The sequence below is a fragment of the Hemiscyllium ocellatum genome, chromosome 1 (genome assembly GCF_020745735.1).
Source record: "Hemiscyllium ocellatum isolate sHemOce1 chromosome 1, sHemOce1.pat.X.cur, whole genome shotgun sequence".
Lineage (NCBI taxonomy): Eukaryota > Metazoa > Chordata > Chondrichthyes > Orectolobiformes > Hemiscylliidae > Hemiscyllium > Hemiscyllium ocellatum.
Genome location: NC_083401.1, coordinates 103,314,402 through 103,336,737, shown reverse-complemented (window position 1 = coordinate 103,336,737; position 22,336 = coordinate 103,314,402). Strand labels below are relative to the sequence as shown.

The window sequence follows — 22,336 nt, the reverse complement described above, 5'->3', positions numbered from 1 at the left end:
AGCTGCCAAAATGGTGCCTTTGCTAACTTCAGAAATTATACTTGTATTTGACTCTGGACTGGGCAGCATGGTGACTCAGTGGTTAGCACTGCTGCCTCACAGCGCCAGGGATCCAGGTTTGATTCCAGCCTCGGGCGACTGTCTGTGTGGAGTTTGTACATTCTCCCCATGTCTGTGTGAGTTTCCTTTGGGTACTCCGGTTTCCTCCCACAATCCAAAGATTTGCAGATCAGGTGAATTGGCCATGCTAAATTGCCCATAGTGTTAGGTGCATTAGTCAGAGGGAAATGGGTCTGGGTGGGTTACTCTTCGGATCGTCAGTGTGGACTTGTTGGGCTGAAAGGCATAAAAAGGATTTACAGGGATGTTACCAAGACTGGAGGGTTTGAGTTATGAGAAGAGATTGGATAGACTGCAAATTGTTTTCTCTAGAGTGTAGGAGGCTGCGGGATGAACTTATAGAGGTTTATAGAATCATGAGGGGCATGGATAAGGTAAATAGCCAAGATCTTTTCTCTAGGATAGGGGAGTTCAAAACTAGAGAGCAAAGGTTTAAGGTGAGAGGGGAAAAATTTCAATGGGACCTGAGAAGAAACTTCTTCGCACAGAGGGTGGTGCGTGTATGGAATGAACTGCCAGAGGAAGCAGTAGAAACAAGTATAATTACAACATTTAGACAGGTACATGGATAGGAAAAGTTTGGACGGATATGTGCCAAACACGGACCAATGGACCCAGTTCAGTTTCTGAAACTGGCTCAACATGGACAAGTTGGACTGAAGGGTCTGGTTCATGCTATATGACTCTAAGGTTATGACCTATGCTCAACCAAATTCCTCCCAAAAATTGTATTATCTCAATTACTCTTTTATCATAGAGTCATAGAAATGTACAGCATGGAAACATAACCTTCGGTCCAACTCATTCAAGGCCAACCAAATATTCTAAATTAATGTAATCACATTTGCCAGCATTTGTCCCATATCCCTCTAACATCTTCCTATTCATATACCCATCCAGATGTCTTTCACATGTTGTAATTCTACTCGTATCCACCACTTCTTTAGATTAGATTACTTATAGTGTGGAAACAGACCTTTTGGCCCAACAAGTCCACACCGACCCACCGAAGCACAACCCATCCATACCCCTACATTTACCCCCTACCTAACACTGCGGGCAATTTAGCATGGCCAATTCACCTGACCCGCACATCTTTGAACTGTGGGAGGAAACCGGAGCAAACCCACACAGACACGGGGAGAACATGCAAACTCCACACAATCAGTCGGCTGAGGCAGGAATTGAATCCGGGTCTCTGGCGCTGTGAGTCAGCAGTGCTAACCACCACCGTGCCACCCTAAGAAGAAGTACCAGTTCTTCTGGTAACTCATTCCATACAAGCACCACCCTCTGTGTGAAAACATTGTCCCTTAGGTCCCTTTAAATCTTTCCCCTCTCACCCTAGACCTATGGCCTCTAATTTTGGACTCCCCTATCCTGAAAAGTCAATTATGTGTGTGTTAGACCTCATCTCTGGCCGAGGCAATAGAGAGGATTGCAGATGCTGGAGATCAGACTCTAGATTAGAATAGTGCTGGAAATACACAGCAGGTCAGGCAGCATCTGAGGAGCAGGAAAATCATCATTTCGGGCAAAAGCCCTTCATCAGGAATGAAGGCAGGGTGCCTCCGGGTGGAAAGATAAATGGGAGGGGCTAGGGAGAAGGTAGCTGAAAATGTGTTGCTGGTTAAAGCACAGCAGGTCAGGCAGCATCCAAGGAACAGGAAATTCGACGTTTCGGGCATAAGCCCTTCATCAGGAATTCCTGATGAAGGGCTTATGCCCGAAACGTCGAATTTCCTGTTCCTTGGATGCTGTCTGACCTGCTGTGCTTTAACCAGCAATACATTTTCAGCTCTGATCTCCAGCATCTGCAGACTTCACTTTTTACTACTAGGGAGAAGGTAGCCAAGAGTACAATAAGTGGTTGGAAGTGAGGATGAAGGTGATAGGTCAGAGAGGAGGGTGGAGCAGATAGGTGGGAAGGAAGATTGGCAGGTAGGACAGGTCATGGGGATGATGCTGAACTGGAAGGTTGGAACTGGGGTTAGGTGGGGGGGAGAGGAAATGAGAAAACAAGTGATGTCCACATTGATGCCATGGGGTTGAAATGTTCTGAGGCGGAAGATGAGGCGTTCTTCCTCCAGGCATCGGATGGTAAGGGAGTGGTGGTGGAGGAGGCCCAGGACCTGCATGTCCTCCACAGAGTGGGAGGGGAGTTGAAATGTTGGGCCATGGGGTGGTATGGTTGCTTGGTGCGGGTGTCCTGGAGATGTTCCCTAAAGTGCTCTGTGAGAAGGTGTTCAATCTCCCCAATGTAAAGGAGACCGCATCGGGAGCAACGGATACAATTAATGACATTGATGGATGTGCAAGTGAAACTTTGATGGATGTGGAAGGCTCCTTTTGGGCCTTGTGTGGAGATGAGGTGGGAGGTGTGGACGCAGGTTTTGCAATTCCTGCGGTGGCAGGGGAAGGTGCCAGGAGGGGAGGGTGGGTTATTGGTGGGCTTAGACCTGACCAGGTAGTCACGGAGGGAAGTTTTTGCAGAAAGCGGAAAGGGGTGGGGATGGAAATATATCCCTGGTGGTGGGGTCTGTTTGGAGGTGGTGGAAATGTCAGTGGATGATGTGGTTTATGGGAAGGTTGTTAGGGGTGGAAGGTGAGGACCAGGGGGGTTCAGTCGTGTTGCAGTTGGAGGGGTGGGGTTTGAGGGCGGAGATGTGGGATGTGGATGAGATGCGTTGGAGGGCATCTTCAACCACGTGGGAAGGGAAATTGCTTTCTTTAAAGAAGGAGGCCATATGGTGTATTCTGTGGTGGAACTGGTTCTCCTGGGAGCAGATACGGCGGAGGATTTGGGAATACAGAATAGCTTTTGCAGGAGGTGGAGTCGGAAGAGGTGCAATCCAGGTAGCTAATTGCAAAACCTGCGCCCATACCTCTCCCCTCACCTCCATCCAACACCATCCTCATGACCTGTCCTACCTGCCAATCTTCTTTCCCTCCTATCCGCTCCATTCTCCTCTCTGACCTATCACCTCCATCCACCTTTTCTACTCTTGGTACCTTCTCCCCAGTTCCAGCCCCCTCCCCTTTATCTCTCCACTCTGCAGGCTCCCTGCTTTCATTCCTGATGAAGGGCCTTTGCCCAAAACGTCGATTTTCCTGCTCCTCAGATGCTACCTGACCTGCTGTATTTTTCCAGCACCACTCTCATCTATACTCACCTCCGGCCTGACATTTGTTAATCTATAATTAGGGTTGAGAAGTGGAATTTTGCATTTGCACAATCAGAGGTCTGTATGATTAAAATTTAGCCAACACAAAATGGCTAAAGGATAAAAATGGCCCAAGGAAAAACAACGATGACGATGGCTTTCTTTCATATTGTATGGAGTTGCAGCCCTGTATGATCAGGATGGACTGGTACTACAATGGTAGCAGAGGTTAATGACAATGTGCTTCTATTACCAGGATATTAGCAGAACTAGGAAAAATTAGCAGAAAACCAGGGATTGGGTGCAATGGAAAGTGCATGTGTGAGATATAAAGAGAATCACACGCCCCCTCTCCCCACTCTCTCCTATGTAGGGACTTGCTCCTCCACCACGTCTTGGTGGAAGCATCAGAATGACTGCCTTTGCAAAAGGGTTAGCTCTGTCTCTGGCTAGAGCACTGCAAAAGACATTTTCTTGGTGGGCTGTCTCTAACCATCCCTTTTGCTTCAAGTCTTCTGCACACCAAGGCCTGACTCTTCTGGCTGGAATTGGTGGGGCCAATCCCTGAGACTGATGCCTCAGAAGGTACATTAGAGCTGGTTCAGGATCCTGGTCTGGCTCAGTAACTGGGGCTGGTCTTGGGACAGGATTGGAATTTGGATTGGGTCTGGATTAATGACTGGTCCGGGATCTGAATCAGGACTCAGTTTAGGGTCCGCTTCCCCAGTTCCCCTAGAAGCACATGGAATTGGTAGCTGGTCCATTGGGCTTCGTATGCCTTTTACTGATTCATGTGGAACCATCCAGTTTTTCCTGTATCTGGCAAAATTATATACACAGACAGTTGACCTTGTCCACCACAGAGTGTGGACCTGAATATCTAGGAAACAGGAACGTTCCTGTTTGGAAAATTTGTAACATCACTCACTGCCCTATCTTGTACTCTATCTAATTCACCTTCCGATCAAAGTATGCCTTGCTTCACTTTTTCCTTTTCACCGTGCTGATGGCCACTGTTTTGTGTGCAGCCTGAACATTTCTAACAGAATGTTCAATTTTCTTTGGTAGAGGGCTTCAACTTTGAGCTCTATCAATTCCAGTTCTGTTATGGCCTGATACCTCTCATGGGCACCCAGCTATTAGAACAAGGTGAATGAATCCAATTGAACTAGAGGGGGAGTTCATTATGAGCATGAGGACAAAGGGTAAAACTAAAGCACCCTGTAAAAGCGTTTCCTTTGAATTCTGCTGATTTCACTTTAGGTTTTTGCAAAAAGGAATAGCTTTTTTTCCACCATTTGTACCCATTCAGCAAAGCTTTTGAATGGTATGCACAAAGGTGGGGATATAAGAATAAAGCTCCATAGTCAGGGACAATTCAAACTGTACCATGAATACTTAAATAACCTAGGGTACATTAACAACATAGATTCAATAATGTTCCAGGTCAAATTGTTTTGTTTGATGACTTTTCTCATCATCCCTTCAAGGGTAGGATTTATTCTCTCTACAATCCCATTGGATTTAGGATAATAGACAAAGTAGAATTTTTGGCTGATGCTAAATGTATTCATCACTGCCTCCATTACCTGGACTGTGAAATGTGTTCCCTGGTCCGAAACTATACTCTGGGTAAGACCGCATCTCATGAAAACATGTTGATTTCAGAGGTCTGCTGCAAATTTAGCAGCGTTTATTCAAGTAGGCAATGCCACAACCCATTTCCTAAAAATGTCCATTGTGACTAGGATATGCAGATATCCCAAGGTGGAGGTGGCTGATGTAGTCCATTTCTGTCAGTCCATCGTCCTGCTACTGTCCTACTATGTCTTCAATCTCCTTTACTAGCATTATTGAATCTATATTGTTAATGTATCGCACCTCTCGCGAATTCCTCAAATCATCTTGGGCACCAACTCTACAGCAGGCACCACAACCTTGAAATTAAGATAGAGTCCAAACTCTTAGCCTGCACTTAGGATATAGCAGTACAGTTATGGGACATTACCAAACATGCAAGGTGACAAAACTACACCACATATATGCACACCATATACTGGAGAAACTGGAGAAACTTGGCATCATCACCAGCAGAAGCTAAGCCCACCCTGGCACCACAATGGAAAACGTTATCACCACGGGGAAGTTGATCGTCAAATTATTGGACCACACATTTCAACTGGAAGAGATTGAAGTCCTTAGCAGGGGTCTCAATTTCTGCCCCACCACCAAAATAGACCCCATGATTGTTGCAACAGACGTGGAGGAATTCTTTCAAGATGCCAGTAGTGATCCCAGTGAGCCCACCGAGGAACCAGAACAGTAATCACAGGGATCCGTAGAGGAGCAACCAAAGAAGGAGTCAACTTGGACCTCACCACAGGGCCACTGCCCTGGGCTTGACATGCATTTGCAAACTGTCAGGAAATATATAAATACTAGATTCATCAGCTGTATCCACAAGGTAGAGCAGAACATCACCCAATTACAACACTACACCATCCATGCTCTCAAAACCAATCACAATATTGTCACCCAACCTGTAGATAGGAGGACCCATTGTCATTCAGAATAGAACAAACTACTGCAAAGAAGTGTACCGACAACTGAATAACCAGGAACACAACAAGCAACTACCAGCCAATCCGACCAAAGAGCACACCCGTGAACTGAACACATTGACCAGGACTTTGGATCCAGTCCTTCAGAGTTCCCTCCACAGCCTCATCCCATGTACTTCTCGTGTAGGTGTCTTCTACTACCTTCTGAAGATACACATACCAGGACGTCTCATCATATCAGGCAATGGGACCCTGTGTGAGAACCTCTCTGGCTATGTCGAAGGCAATTTGAAACCCATTGTACAGGGGACCCCCAGCTTCTGTCACGACACTACAGATTTCTTACAGAAACTCAGCACCCACAAAGCAGTCGAACCGCGAACATTCCTTGTCACAATGGACGTTTTAGCACTCTACACCAGCATCCCCCACAATGACGGCATCGTGGCAACAACCTTAGTACTCTTTATCAACAACTGTCAATCTCTGAGCATTGACCGACAACTCATCCGCTTTATTCTTGACCATAACATTTTCACCTTTGACAATCAGTTCTTCATACAGACACACAGAACAGCCATGGGGACCAAATTTACACCCCAACATGCCAACATTTTCATGCACAGGTTCGAACACGACTTCTTCTCTATACAGGACCTACAATTAACACTATACATCAGGTACTTTGATGACATTTTCTTCCTTCGACCCATGGTGAGGTGTCACTGAAACAACCACACAGTGATGTCAATGAGTTTCAACCCACCATTAAACTCACCATGGACTACTCTCTACTATCTGTCTCATTCTTGGACACATGCATCTCCATCAAGGATGGGCACCTCAGCACCTCACTCTACCCTAAATTCACTGATAACCTCAAGATGCTACACTTCTCCAGCTTCCACACGAAACATAGTAAAACAGCTATCCCCATGGACAAGCCCTATGCATACACAGGATCTGTTCAGAAGAGGAGGAACGTGATGGGCACTTGGAAGTACTCAAGGATGCCCTCATAAGAATGGGGTATGATGCTCAACTCATTGACTCCCACACTCAAACACGCACCCTCTCACAGATTTATACCCCTTTACACTTACACTTGCACACATACACACACTATCTCACAGATACTTATAACCCCAAACCCCACCCCCTCACCCACACATACTCACACATACACACACCAGTTTGTGGCACAGACAGTCTCACACAGGGCAGCTCACACCTTAAATGCATTATCTGGGCCGACATGACGCCAATTATTAAAGTTCACTTGAGAATGTAACTTTTAAAAAAGTTTTGCGATTTACCTATGAAAGAACTGAAACCAACATGGCCATTCTAAAAGATAAGAGACTTAACAAACAATCCAGGTCTTTTTCAATATATAATTTCAGATACAACACACTATAAACATTTGCTATAAATTCTGTGTCTTACAATCTTATACTCCACAACCACCTGATGAAGGAGCAGCGGTCCAAAAGCTAGTGCTTCCAATTAAATCTGTTGGACTATAACCTGGTTTTGTGTGATTTTGTATTTTTTTTCCCAAAAGCCCTAAATTGAAATCAGCAGAACACAAAGGAATGTAGTTCCAGAGTGCTGTATTCCCAGAACTCACCAAATATTTGGTCATCAACCTGTCAACCCAAAACCTAGCTGCTTAATATTAATATTATGTTAGAAGCACCCTTAATTGTTTCTGATTTGGAGATGCCGGTGTTGGACTGGGGTGTACAAAGTTAAAAATCACACAACACCAGGTTAAAGTCCAACAGGTTTAATTGGAAGCACACTAGCTTTCGGAGCGATGCTCCTTCATCAGGTGATTGTGGAGGGCTCGATCGTAACACAGAATTTATAGCAAAAAAGTGTGATGTAAATGAAATTATACATTGAAAAATTGATTGTCTGTTAAGCCTTTCATCTGTTAGAATACAGTGATAGTTTCACTTCTTTCATGTGTAAATCACCAAACATTATTTTTTAAATTGCATTCTCGGGTTAGCTGTTAACAATGGTGATAGTTAGACAATATGTTGAAGGTGTTGGCCCCCTGTGTTCTCTGTCTATGCCATGATGTTTAGATTGATTTTAATCTAAAAAATTAGATAACAGAGTTTTACATAAATTCATGCAGTTTTTGAGCTCAGAGTTCTACATGAATGCATGCAGTTTTTGCAATATTCAACATATTGCCTAGCTATCACCATTGTTAACAGCTAACCTGAGAATGCAATTTAAAAAAAAGCTTGGTGATTTACACATGAAAGAAGTGAAACTATCACTGTTTTCTAACAAATGAAAGGCTTAACAGACAATCAATTTTTCAAAGTATAATTTCAGTTATATCACACTGTAAATTTTTGCTATAAATCCTGTGTTACGATCGAGCCCTCCACTATCACCTGATGAAGGAGCGTCACTCCGAAAGCTAGTGTGCTTCCAATTAAACCTGTTGGACTATAATCTGGTGTTGTGTGATTTTTAACTTAATTGTTTCTAGGAGTCTGCTTTCATCCATCAATAAATCAATCATTGATTGCCCTCAACTGCTCTCTTGAAAATCCTCCCAAACTGTCAGAAACAACAAGCATAATCAAACACCTACATAAGTGCAAAGCTCTAGAAGCTATGACTGTTCCAGCTGAGATCTACAAGGCTGGAGGTCAGCACCTGGTCATGAAGCACACTGCACTCTTTTAGTCAATGTGGAAACAAGGAACTGCACACAGGAAACAAATACAGTTCCATTGTCCACTTGTATTTGATTTGATTTGCTTTATAATTGTCACATGTGAAAAGTTTTGTTTTGCATGCAGTACAAGCAGATTATAACATACAAAGATCGTAGGGTAATTGAACAGAGCAGGGAATACAAAGTGACGGCCACAAAGAAAATGCACAAAAAGCAAGATCAACATTAGATTTGAAATTTGAGAGGTCCGTTCTGAAATCTAATAACAGCTAGAAGAAGATGTTCTTGAATTTGTTGGTAATGTGTTTAAGCTTTGTATCTTCTGCCTGACAGAAGAGGTTGGAAGTGAATATAACTGGGGTTGGAAGAGTCATTGATTACATTGGCTGTGTTTCCAAGGCAGCAAGAAGTATGGATAGAGTCAATGGATGGAAGGTTGGCTTGCGTGATGGACTGGGCTCTGTTCACAATTCTCTGTAATTTCTTGTGGTCCTGGGTAGAACAGCTGCTGTACCAAACCATGAAGCATCCAGATACAATGTTTTCTATGGACATCTATAAAAGTTGGTGAGGGTCCTTATGGACATGCTGAATTTACTTAGTCTCCTGAGGAAGAGGAGGCGTTATTGCACCTTCTTAACTGTTGAATCAACGTGGGTGGTTCAGGACACATTATTGCTGATTGTCACATCTAGGAACTTGACAGTATCAGCCACCTCCACTTCAGCTCCATTGATGTAGATTGCCTCCTCCTTGCTTCCTGAAGTCGATGATCAGCTGTTTAGTTTTACTGACATTGAGGGAAAGATTATTTTTACACCATGACACCAAGCACTCTATCTCTTTCCTGTATTCTGTCTCGTCGCTGTTTGATATCTGGCCTACAACGATGGTGTCATCAGCAAACTTGTAAGATGGATGGAATTTGGCCTCACAGTCATGTGTACAGGGAATACAGTCAGGGGCTGAGAATGCATCCTTGCAGGGCACTGGTGTTGATGATTGTCATGGAGGAAATGCTGTTGCCTACCCTCACTTATTGCAGTCTGTGGGTCAGAAAGTCAAGGATTCCATTGCAGAGGGTGACCTAGGTCTTGGAATGTGGGGATTAGTTCTTTTGGGATTGTAGTGTTGAGGGCAGAACTGCAGTCAACAAGTGGAAGCCTGACATCCTTATTATTCCGATGTTCCAGGAATGAGTGTCGGGCTTACGAGATGGTAACTGCTGTGGACAGTATATGAGTAGAAATCTCCGAACCTACAACAATCACAGGGAAATCTCACTCCTCTCAATTGCCAGAAAAATTATGAAGCAATATCTCGAACATGGGGTGCTGTCCAGAGTCAGCCAAGTTTCTGAAAAGGTCGAGGAACTATTGATTCTGTGTTTGTGACTGAACAGCTGCAGGGATATCACAAGAACAGAAAATAGTCTTCAACTGCACAACCCCCTCAATTAAAAGCAAACTCTGAAGGCTTTCTTTAGAAATATATCAATTGTGAGTTATGGGAGAAGCTTGGTCAGGATTATTGCACATGCTACAAAAGCAAGCACGTATCAGAGATAGAAAAAAAAACAAAGTGTGGAAATCTCAATTCAGAAACCTGTCAAGAACACAATTGTCTATGATTTCCTGTTCAATGTAGAGGTGACCTTCTCAGTCCCCGACATATGTATCTGAATCCTACGCAACATCTTAAATGGCAAACACGATTGTCCTCACCTCATACATCAAATTAAAGCAGTAGCATTATAATTTGCAGCTATTGTTGATTGCCATAAAAATCTAAGTGGTTCATTAAATCTTTTCAGGAACGGAATCTGTCATCCTGACTTGGTTTAGTCTATATGTGGCTTCAGACCCACACGAATGTGGTTGGGTCTCAGTTGTCCTCTGGGCAATTAGCAATGAATAATAAATGCTGCTCAGTCAGCAATGCCTACAACTCATGAAGAAATTTTAAAAAATGTTGTGCACATACAATTTTAAGAATTATGCATTTTATTTGCTAGGCCTTTGTAACATGCACAGTCCTCAATTCTGGTTCATTCAGCCTGTACACCAATTCCTTAGGAATAATTTTAACCTAAGTAATCTGATGAGGGAACTTTTTTGGGGAATCCTGGTCCAATTTGATTGTGAGAGGGAAATGGCAAAGATAACCAATTAAATGCATGAGAAGTTTTCACTTGTGGTCATAGATGAGACTATTTTCCGAAGTGATTAATTCCACACTAAATACCACATGACATATACTCAACAAATGGCAGGGCATGAGGAAGCTCAGAGGAACACAGCAATCTTAGGAAGCTTGACTACAGGTCCCAGAAGGCAATAGGACAGATTAATAGGTTAGTTAAGAAGGCAAAATGGGATACTTGTCTTTGTCAGTTGTGACATAGATTATAAGAGCGGGGAGATTTATGTTGGAGCTATAGAAAATTTTTGATTTGGATTACAGTGTCCCCTTCTGGTCATCTCATTATCAGAAGGATTTGAGTGTATTGGAACAATTGTAGAGGAGGTTCACCAGGTGTTACTTGAGATAGAGCAGTTTTGTGATGAAGAAAGGCTGGATAAGCTCAGGTTGTCACTTAGGAGCTGAGAAGCCTGAGTAGGGAAATGGTTGAGGTACAAGATTATGTGGGGCTTGGACACGGTGTACAGAAAGCAGCTGTTTCCCTGATTTTCCCGAGGGTGCGTAATTGTAAAGTGAAAGGCAGGTTCAGAGGGATTTGAGGAAATTTCTTCTCACCAAGAAGATGGTGAGAATTTGGAATGCACTGCCTAGGACTGTGGTCAGGAGAGGAAACCTCACAATCTTTACAAAACTACCTAGATGAGCTCTTGAAATGTCATAACATTCAAGGCTGTGGGCCAAGTGATGGAAAGTAGGACTAGTGTAGATTTAGTTGGTGCAGATTCGATGGGCTGAAGGACTTCTTCTGTACTGTATGAATCTGCCAGTTTTGTCCACACACTGAATCAATCAATGTTTCTTTAATGATTTCTGACCCTCACTATATTATCAATGTTTCTGCAAATAACATTTCATCTTAATTCCAAAGCTATGCACACGGACTTTGCACATTTTTAAAAAAGTCTTTATTTTTTGCTATTTCTACAAAGAGTATGTTTCTCAGCATTTTAACTACTTTGTTGTGTACTGTTTCTTTGACATGCAGTAATGACTATCCATGAACCTTCCTAAACTGACGGCCATGAACCTGTAAATCAATTCATAATCTCCTACTTTGATTTCAAACAGGCCAGTTGTTGTTAGCATGCCTGTTTGCTTATCCAGTTATCCATTGTTCAATTATATCTCTTTACCTCCATTTTTCTGTCTCCAAATTCAATAAAATGCTCATATTTATGGAAATTGCCATAATCCATTTCTAGAACTTTCAATTTTGATTCATAAAACTTCGTTTAAATATTTCAACTTCAGCAGATTCAGCATTTGTCTCTGATTCAATGTGTTGCTGCAATCCTCAATCACACATTCATTACCTCTAGAGTCGACTATGTCAATGGACTCCTGGCTGGTCTCTGAGATAATATCTCCCAGTAAATTGAGACCACCCAAACTCTACAGCCTATGTCTTAATTTGGAACAAAACCAATTTCCATTTTCACCCTGTGTTTGCTGACCTACATTGAGGCCTTGTCAAGATTTGGAAATCAAGTGTTGCATTTTGTTGAGCTATCCAGTGCAATGTTACATTTCAGAAGCAATAAGATGGGGAAGTCAAGACTGAATGGAACCAAGAATTTTTTTCAGTAAAGGGGATTATGCCCTCTGAACAGCTGAGTTGCAGACTGTTAAAAGTATTGCAGAGCAGTGGTAATGCCCCTACCCCTGGACTGGGAGGCCTAGGTTGAAGTCCCACCTGCTCCAGTGGTGTGTAATACCACCTGTAAGCGGGTTGATTTCAAAAATGTTTAATTTAAAAAAGCTATAAGTACCAAGATCAGGAGAGAATGGAAAACATGCAGAGCCTACATACAGAAAGCAACCATCTCGCCCTCTCTCCACATCAGGAAAAATACATAAAATCAACAAAGCTTAAAAAACAATTTGTTCAAAGTCCCAATTTCACCACATCAAACAGTGAATTGAAGGATGACCTTTACCCCACATACAAGTGTATCAGCATTGCAAAAATCAAAAGGATTTTTGAGAAAAGATTTGTGAGAAAAGTCTAGACTTGATCTTCAGAATTTGTTTAAACTATATACATTCTTTGTCCAATGACAGTACATGTGTGAAAGCATTCATCTTTCTTAATAGTGATTAAGTGTATATGTGTTGACACTTTTGGACCAGTATTAGAATTAGGTTTTAATGTCATGTGTACTCAAGTACAGGGATACAGGAGTCTAGTGAAAAGTTGGAGAAAGTGAGGACTGCAGATGCTGGAGATGAGAGTTGAGAGGAAAAAAGATAAAGTATCGGTATAAAGTAGTAAATAGGAAATAAAGTTAAAAGTTACAAATTGTAGTCATCCTTTAGCCATGGGCCCACAGTTGCTCCAGCTGGACTTTCCCCACAAGGGCTCAATCTCTCTCATAAGTTGGGCTTGATCTCTTGATCCCCACACCTCTGAGCTGCTGTTGCATGACCAACCACCATCTGGGTTCACAAGCTGCCTCACCACAGATTGTCAGAGTGCTGTTTTGGTCTCCCAGCCACTACCACAATGCTGCCAACTATGAGTTCTGCCCGGGCACACTAACCACCTTGCAGCCGACTGCCAATGTCGCTACTCTGGGTTCCCAGCCGCTGCCATCACCACTGCTGCCTCCACAACTAAACTCCTTCCAGAAGGTAAGTAGAGATAAAAATATATTAAAAAAGCAAGAAGAAAGAAAAGTGGTCGGAGCCGACAAGCTGCGACTCAGGGGCCCTACTCCATCTTGCTCCAAATGTAACCAAATATAGTTTAGTTTGTCTTAATTATAAATCCTCTGGTTTCACAACTCTTGCTAAATAAGAATAAATTTATTATTACAACAAAGTCTTTTTTGTGACTAAAAGAACATTGTGTGAATAGCATTTATCATTAGTAGCAGTCAGTCAAACAAATTTGTCATCTTGATGATCTTATTGACATTTTACTCATTTTGTAGCATTTTGTAGAACAACATTGTATTCAGTTTGGTGACGAAATTCCTCCATGACCATGAAATCACACCTCTGTTATTCACTCCAACACCTCTTCCTTAGATGACTTTATCCTTTTGAATATACACTGTAAAGCCAAAGTCTTTGTCCCAGTTTTTGATGATCTCATCTAATATCTCCTTAAGTGGTTCCCTATCCTTTGCTGTATGATAATCCTCAGAAGCACTTAGGTTAGATTAGATTAGTTTCCCTACAGTGTGGAAACAGGTCCTTCGGCTCAACAAGTCAACACTGACTCTCTGAAGAGCAACCCACCCAGACCCATTCCCCTACACCTAACACTGCGGGCAATTTAGCATGGCCAATTCATCTAACCTGCACATCTTTGGATGGTGGGAGGAAACCAGAGCACCCGGAGGAAACCCACACAGACACAGGGAGAATGTGCAAACTCCAGACAGTTGCCTGAAGCTGGAATTGAACCTGGGTCTCTGGTGCTGTGAGGCAGCAGTGCTAGCCGCTGAGCTACCCTACCACCTGTGTTACACAAATATGTTGCTGTTCTTTTTATTCGTTCATAGAATATGGGTGATGCTGGCTGGCTAGCATTTATTGCTCGTCAGACATCGCTGTTGAGAAAGTGGTGTTGACGTGCCATCTTGAACAACCGTGGTTCACATGCTGTGGATTGATCCACAATGCAATTAGGGAGTGAATTCCAGGAATTTCACCCAGTAACATGAAAGAACAGTGATATATTTCTAAATCAAGATGTTGAAGGTTTTGGAGCAGAACTAGCTGTTGGTGGTGCTCCTATGTATCTGCTGCCTTTATCCCATTTGGAAGAGGTTGTTGGTTTTGAAGATACTGTCTAAGGTTCTTTGGCTTTGAATTTCTCCTTTGAATTTCTACACACTGCTACCAATGAGTGTTGGTGGTGGAGGGAGTGAACATTTGCTAATCAAGTGTGTTGCTTTGTCTTGGACGGTGTCAAGCTTCTTGAGTCTTTGAGCTGCACTCATCCAGGAAAGTGGGGAGTGTTCCATCACACTCCTGACTTGTGCCTTGTTGTTGGTGGATAGGCTTTGAGGGGACAAGAGATGAGTTATTGGCTGCAGTATTCCTAAACTCTGACCTGTTCTTGTAATCACAGGTGAATACAGTTGAGTTTCAGGTCAATGGTAATCTCCAGGATATTGATAGGGGACTCAGTGATAGTAACACCATTGAATGTCAAGGGGCTGTGGTTAGATTGTCTCTTACTGGAGATTATCATTGCCTGGCATTTGCATTTGCCATTTTCTCAATCCAAGCCTCAATAATGTCCAGACCTTGCTGCATTTGAACATGGACTGCTTCAGTGTCTGAGGAGTTGCGAATGGTGTAGAACATTGAGCAATCATTGAGCAAACCTTTCCACTTCTGACCTTATGATGGAGGGAAGGAAGTTGATGAAGTAGCTCAAGATGGTTAGGCCCAAGGCAGAACACTGAGGAACTCCTGCAGAGGTGTCCTGGAGCTAAGGTAACTAACTTTCAACAACCACAACCATCTTCCTATGTGCTTGGTATGTCTCCAAATAGCAAAGAAATTTTGTCCCCTGATTTCCAAAGATTTGCGTTTTGCCAGGGCTCCTTGATGCTCTGCTCAGTCAGATGCAGCCATTATGTCAAAGGCTGTCACTCTCACCTCACCTTTGGAATTCAGCTCTTTTGTCCATGTTTGAACCAAGGCTGTATTGAGGTCAGGAACTGTGTGGCCCAGGCGGATCCCAAACTTAGCATCATTGAAAAGTTGTTGCTGAGTAGGTGCTGCTTGATAGCACTGTTAATGACATCTTCCATCGCTTTACTGATGATCGAGAGCAGACTGATGGGGTGGTAACTAGATGGATTGGATTGTCCTGCTTTTTATGTTCAGGGTATACCTGGGCAATTTTGCACATTGCTGGGTAGATGCCAGTGTTATTGCTATACTGGAACAGCTTGGCTAGGAGTGCACAATGTTCTAGAGCACAAGTCTTCAGTCCTATCGCTATATGAAGGCCCATAGCCTTTGTTGTATTAAGGGCCTCCAAACGTTTCTTGATGTCAGGTGGAGTGATGCTGAGGACCACTGGTGGATCCTGATTGCGACTTCATCAAGACCCGGAGCATGCAAGCAGCTGGGGGCCAAAAGTGGTACCAACGTGTGACTCTAATAGGAGTGCTGGAGCAGCTAGTGGTGAGAGCGGGAGTAGACAGCCTGAGGTAGCCAGCAGTTAGAGCAGGAATAGCCAGCCTGGGGCAGCTGGCAGTGCAAATGGGAGCAGGGAGTCTGGGGCAGCCCGTGGTGAGAGCAAGAGTAGGCAGCTCATGGCAGTGGTAGAGGTGAGGTTGCGTCCTTGTGAGGAGTGTGAACCCAGTATGGCAGGCACTTATGGACTGTGATACTGAACTGTTAGCTGTGTTTCTTTGTTCTTTTACTTTTTAATAGGAAGGATTGTATTGTTCAACTTCTTAAATTTTGTTTTCCTTATTTTTCTGCTTTCTCCGATTCTGTACTTAGGTACTTTTATACCTAATGTGGCACTGTAAGAAGGGCTTGTGCCCGAGGCGTCGATTCTCCTGTTCCTTGGATGCTGCCTGACCTGCTGCGCTTTTCCAGCGGCACATTTTTGGCACTGTAAGTGGCAACTTGTAAACTTTTCACTGCACTCATGTGAGTACATGTGACAATAAACCTGACAATAAACCTAACTCAACTGCAGAATTGATCTGATCCATTGGTTGTGGAAACATTTAATTGTATATTACTTGTTGCTTATGTTGTTTTGCACACAAGTAGTCTTGTTTTGTAGCTTCATCAGCTTGACAGCTCTTTCTTAAATCTCCATTGAACCAGGGTTGATCCCTTTTAATAGTTGAGTGGAGTATATGCTGGGCTTTCAGGTTGTATTGGAGTTTGATTCTGCTGCTGATGGCTCACAGCATCACAAGGATACCCAGTTTTGAGTTGCTTGATCTGTTCAAAGTTTGTCCCATTTAGCATGATTAAACTGTCACATAACATGTTGGAAGGTATTCTCAATATGAAGGTCAGACTTTGTCTCCATGAGGACTGTGTGCTGGTCACTCTTAACAATACTACCATGGACAGGTGCATCTGCAGCTGGCAGATTGGTGAGGATGAGATGTAGTATGCTTTTTTCTCTCGTCAGTTCACCCCTCTTGTCACAGACCCTTTCTAGTAAATATGTCCTTTAGGACCCTGCAACTCGATCAATGTGCTACTGTCAAGTCATTCTGGGAGCTGGACATTGTAGTCCCCCACCCAGAGTATTTTCTGTGTGCTTGCCATCTTCAGTGCTTTCTCCAAGTAGTCTCCAAAATGGAGGACTAATTCATCAGTTGAAAGACAGTATGTAGTGATCTGCTTGCCTGTGGTTAACCTGATGCCAGGAGACTTTATGGGTTACAGGGTTGATGCTGAGGACTCCCAAAACAGCTTCCTCTTGACTGTCTACCACTGTGCTACCACCTGAGCTAGACTGTCCTGCCAGTGGCGGGAGGACATATTCAGGAATGATCATGGTGATGTCTGGAACATTGTTTGTAAAGTATGACTGAGAGACTGTCTATGCCTGCCTAGTCTGTGAGACAAAATGTAAGAGCAAATTAATGCAAATCTGTACTGAAAAGAACAATTGCTGGAGGACACAGCGGGTTAGGCAGCATCCATAGAGAGAGAGAGAGAGAGCAAGCCAACGTTTCGAGTCTAGATGAGTCTTCATCAGAGTTCCGATTATCTGTGATCTCCAGCAATTGTTTTCACTATTCTGTGAGGCAGCTCCCTCAAATTTGGCGCTCGTCCCTGCAAGTCTGTGTGTACAGTATTTATATCGCAGTACTTCAGTCCTCTGTTGTCAGCAATATCCATTCCGCCTAGCAATATCCATTGTCTGCCGATAGATGAAATCCCTCTTCAAACACGCGGTACTTTAATGTTGATGGATAATACTTCAACCCGGATCCCTTGCACCTTGAGCAATGAAGTCCGTTGTCCGGCAACCATCACCTGGGTGCTCAAAATGCTGCAACGCTAGACCCTCCAATCAGAGCTCACTACGCCATCGAGAGGCCGCCTGTTCCCATTGTGACGCAAAGAGAGGAGGGCTGTGATAGGCTGGCGGCGGAGCACTCTCGCGAGGTTCGGCTTCTCCGGGAGGGTGTTCCGCTGAAGTGGAGGCTGCTGGCAGGGAGGCGATGACAGGGCAGGCAATCAGTCAGGGGGAGAGTGCGCCATGAGCCGATTTAAAGAGGGACAAGCGGGTGTTACTTACTGGCAGGAACACGCAGACAGGTGAGCGGGCGAGACACACACACACAGGTTTGGAGGAGGAGGAGGAGGAGGGGGTTTCCAATATCAAGCGGTACGCCATTAAATAGTAAAGATGGGGCACGTCAGTGGATGGAGAGCTTCTGGCGGTTTGGGCTCGCGCTAGGCGGTTCGACTGATTCAAATGTTTAAACGCAACGGCCGGCGGCCCTCGAGCTGAAGGAGGAGGAGGTGGATCCGACCTCCCTCTATTTATTCTAGTCGGGTTCAGCGCACTCCGTCCGCGGAGAGATTGCCAGTGGTTTCTTGATTTCCCTGTTTCGTTTCGCAGAGGCGCTCAAGTACTTGCTACTGTCGGATTTACCTCCCTTTTTGTCTGTTTTTTTTAAAAAAAATCGCCACTGGAATGGCTAGACTACCAGCCCCGCACGCAGCGGCCTTAGCGCCGTGCCCTGAAATCCGCAGGAACCTTCTGAACTGGTAAACGTTAGAAAGGTTGACCAACTCCGGTCGGATGTCCGCAAGGCTTGATCATGTGACATCTCATCACCTGATATGGAAACACTGCATTTAGCTTTTTTATTAAAAAAGCATAAGTCTTTGAACCCTGTTAAGTCAGGCAGACCCCAAACGTAGGCACTGCACTTTGGATGCTGCCTGAACTGCTGTGCTCTTCCAGCACCACTAATCCAGAACTAAGTGTATTTAGTCAATCGGGACAGCATTGGACTAAGCATGAAAGCAAATAGCCCAAACGAAAACGGAGTTGATTAGATTTTGGCAAATCTCTAATGGTTGGAGTCATGACTATTATAAAAGGTAGATGGTTGTGGTTGCTGGTGATCACTTTTCTCAGCCCCAGCACGTCTCTACATGAGTTCCTCGGGCTAGTGTCCTCGGCCCCACCATCTCTAGCAGCTTCATCAATGACCCTCTGGCTGCCATGAGTCAGCTATCAGAATGTTTGAAGATTGCGCAATGTTCCATATCAATGCAGAAAGACCTGGAAATTTACAGGCTGTCAGAGGCAAGCAACATTACCTGGCAATGGTGCAGCACAATAACCATATCCATCCAAAAAAAAATCTAACCCTTCACATTTATCAGCATTTCAGTTGCTAAATGTCACATTGTCAACATCAATGGTGGGGAAAGGAGTGGGAAGAGGAAAAAGTGGTGTGCATGTGGAGTTTGTACATTCTTCCTGTGTCTGTGTGGGTTTCCTCCCACATTCCAAACTATGCATAGGAAAGTTGAATTTGGCAATTTAGCGTTGGCATAGTGTTAGGTGCATTAGGCAGGGGTAAGTGTAGGGAAATGAGTCTGGGTGGGCTATTCTTCAGAGGGTCAGTGTAGACTTGTTGGGCCACAGGGTCTGTTTCCACACTGTAGGCAATCTGGTCAATTCTAATGTGTGGTCACTGGCTTGATAAACAGCACTTCAAGAACACAGCTAACCACCATTTTTTTGTTTTGAGCAATTTGAAATGGGCAATAAATGTTTACTTAGCTAGCCATCTTCAATACATTTAAAAATTTAAATTGGACCATTCACTATCAACAGTTTGGTAAATCTTTGCACTCCTTCTATAGCCAGAGGATCTATTCTCTGATCAGCAGACCAAAACTCTAAACAATACTCCAGTTTTGGTCTCTCAAGGCCCTGTACAATTGCAACAAGATATCTCTGCACCTATGCTTGAATCTTCAACCTACTGTATCTGCATGCTTGCTTTAAGCGACTTGTACAAAGCCTTTTTGCATCTTTCCCCTTTCTCAATCTTTTGCCATTTAGATAGTAATATGCCTTCCTGTTTTTGCTACCAAAGTGGATAACCTCATTTCTCCACATTATATTTTGCCTGCCATCCAGTTTCTCTCTAACTCAATTGGTTCAAACAACACTGAAGCACCTCTGCATTCTCCTCACAGCTTGCTCTCATCCACCTTTGTGTCAACTGCAAACTTTTAATTACCTTCCATTAATGTATATTGTGAATAGCTGTGGTCCATGCAGTGTTCCTCTAATCACTGTTACCAGTTCAGGGAAAGACCTGTTTAATTCTACTCTGTTCCCTGTCAGTCAAACCAGTTCTCTGTCCATGCTAATTACCCTAAATCCCTTGTGCTTTCATTTCATGTTCTTAAGTTTTGTGCTTCCCAGGTAAGAATTCTCTATTTCCCCTGCTTTTCTACAAGCCTTTTCTTGGTCAATTTACCTATTTTCCTTGATGACCCTATTCCATTGACTTTGTTGAAAGCCCTCTGAAAATCCAAGTAAGCCACATCTGCTTTCTTCCCCCTTCAACTCTCCTAGTTACAAACATCTTCAAAATTGCAGCTGATTTTTCAAATGTGATTTCTCTTTTGTAAATTTATGCTGTGTCTGATCTTGTCACTTTTCTAAATAAGCAGTGTAGTGACTGACATTCACTTGTAACTAATAGTAATCATAACCTGCTATGAAGCAAAAGATGGGCTTTTGTTGAGATGGATTTGACAGCCCAGCTGATACTACATTTAACATGCTGTACCTGCTGGTCATGCCTAAACATGTTTTGGGGTCAGGTCTTACTTTGATGTATGTATGAATTGAGCTGTCAAAATTGCCTGAATAAACTGACATAAATGAAAAGCAGAAGTTGTTCAAATGAATCAGACCTTTTCTAATCAACCTGCTCAGGGTTGAACCCAGACATCCTGGTTTAGAGGTAGAGGCACTACCACCATTCTTTCACTGAGTTCGATTCCAGTCTCTGACGACTATCTGTGTGGAGTTTACACATTCTCCCTGTGTCAGTGTGGGTTTCCTCCCACAGTCCAAAGATGTGCAGGTTAGATGATAAATTGTCTGTAGTATTCAGGGATGTAGGTTAGGTGCATTAGTCAGGGGTAAGTGTAGAGTAATAAGGTAGTGGGTATGTGTCTGATTGGACTTGTTGGGCCAGATGTCCTGCTTCCACACTGTAGGGATTCTATGAAGCCTTCTCTTATTTTCCTATTTTACTTGACCCTATTCCATAGACACAGATAGATGAGGTTAGATAAGGAATATAAACTTTTAAGAATTAGGTTTTATGGTCTTGTGCACTCAACTTACAAAACTGTGTAGAAAACTTTTCTGGTGAGATGGTGCTGGAGTAGCATTTCTGAACTTGTCTCATCTGCTCTTTCCACTTTTTTTTGTTTTTCTTTTATCTTGCTAATTGAAGAGCTCGATTGTGGCAATAGCATTGGCAGTGAGTGATCCCAATGCAGACTCGAGTAGATCCAGGAGCATGGACTCATGGTGGCAGTGGTGAGTCTGGGTTCTCAGTAGTATCTGTGTCCAGCGCATGTTAATAGAGGTGGCGGAGAGTTTGGGTCCATTACAAGACCTGGTGGCAGCAGCAAGGTGGGCTCGTGGTAGTGACAGAGTTGAGTTTGGGTTGCCTGTGGCATTGGTGGGGTGCAGGTGAGATGACAAGAGTAACAACTTGCATTCCAATAGCAGCACTGTGAAGGGGACTCCTGCCTGGCCACCAGGTCCATGGTGGAGTACTTAACAAGAACAACTGTAAAGTTGAAGACTCTTTTTTTCTTTATTTCTTAATTTTTCTGCCTTTATGTTCTGTTTTGGTTTATTTTTGTTTTAAGATTGACATTATGCAACACCTTTCAATATTTTGTAACAGTAATACATGTAATATAAAATAAAATCCAGTGTAAGAATACAGGACTGCAATTAGAAGTGTATAAATGTGCCATTCTCTGCACCATCTTGGTTACACATTTGATTACGCACCTGGAATTAAAAGAAAAACAAAGAAAACACACACAAGTACAGCTCGATAAACTGCACCAGCATCTAATTAAGGAGTGCCTTAAATGTTCAATCTTTCTATGACCTTCCGTAGTAGCAACAGCAGCTAGAGATGAGCGATTAATTTTGGCCCAGCCAGCAACACCTGTGTGATGATCAGTGATCTAGGATGTTGAGATCGTGGTGCTGAAAAAGCACAGCAGGTCAGGCAGCATCCGTGGAGCAAGAAAATGAAGGGCTTTTGTCCGAAACATTGATTTTCCTGCTCCTCAGATGCTGCGTTACCTCTGCTTTTCCAGCACCACACTTTCTACTCTAATCTCCAGCATCTGCAGTCCTCACTTTCACCTAGTGATCTAGGATTTACTGCTTAGATGGATAGTGAAAACCGATTCAATGGCAACTTTCAAAAGAATGTTGTTTTTGTTACCTTTTGAAGGTAAAGGTAATTACAGGGTTACAGAGAGGAACAAGATTCATTATAAAAGAAACATTTTCAGAGACATTATTTACATTGTGTGCTGAATGACTACCT

General features: G+C 43.3%; 1 protein-coding gene across 4 annotated transcripts in view; it reads left to right on the top strand.

Annotated features, from left to right (window-relative positions):
- Positions 1-17,844: 17,844 nt before the first annotated feature.
- The window catches only part of slc30a9 (solute carrier family 30 member 9), a 149,095-nt gene continuing 144,603 nt past the window's right edge, over positions 17,845-22,336 (top strand). For 2 of the 4 annotated variants that reach the window (XM_060824526.1, XM_060824518.1), the window contains exons 1-2: positions 17,845-18,023; positions 21,212-21,297. In XM_060824526.1, the coding sequence (XP_060680509.1) occupies positions 21,286-21,297 (12 nt within the window). In that variant the 5' untranslated portion in view covers positions 17,845-18,023; positions 21,212-21,285. The remainder of the gene's footprint in view (positions 18,024-21,211; positions 21,298-22,336) is intronic. The other 2 variants (XM_060824535.1, XM_060824543.1) reach the window with 1 other exon arrangement.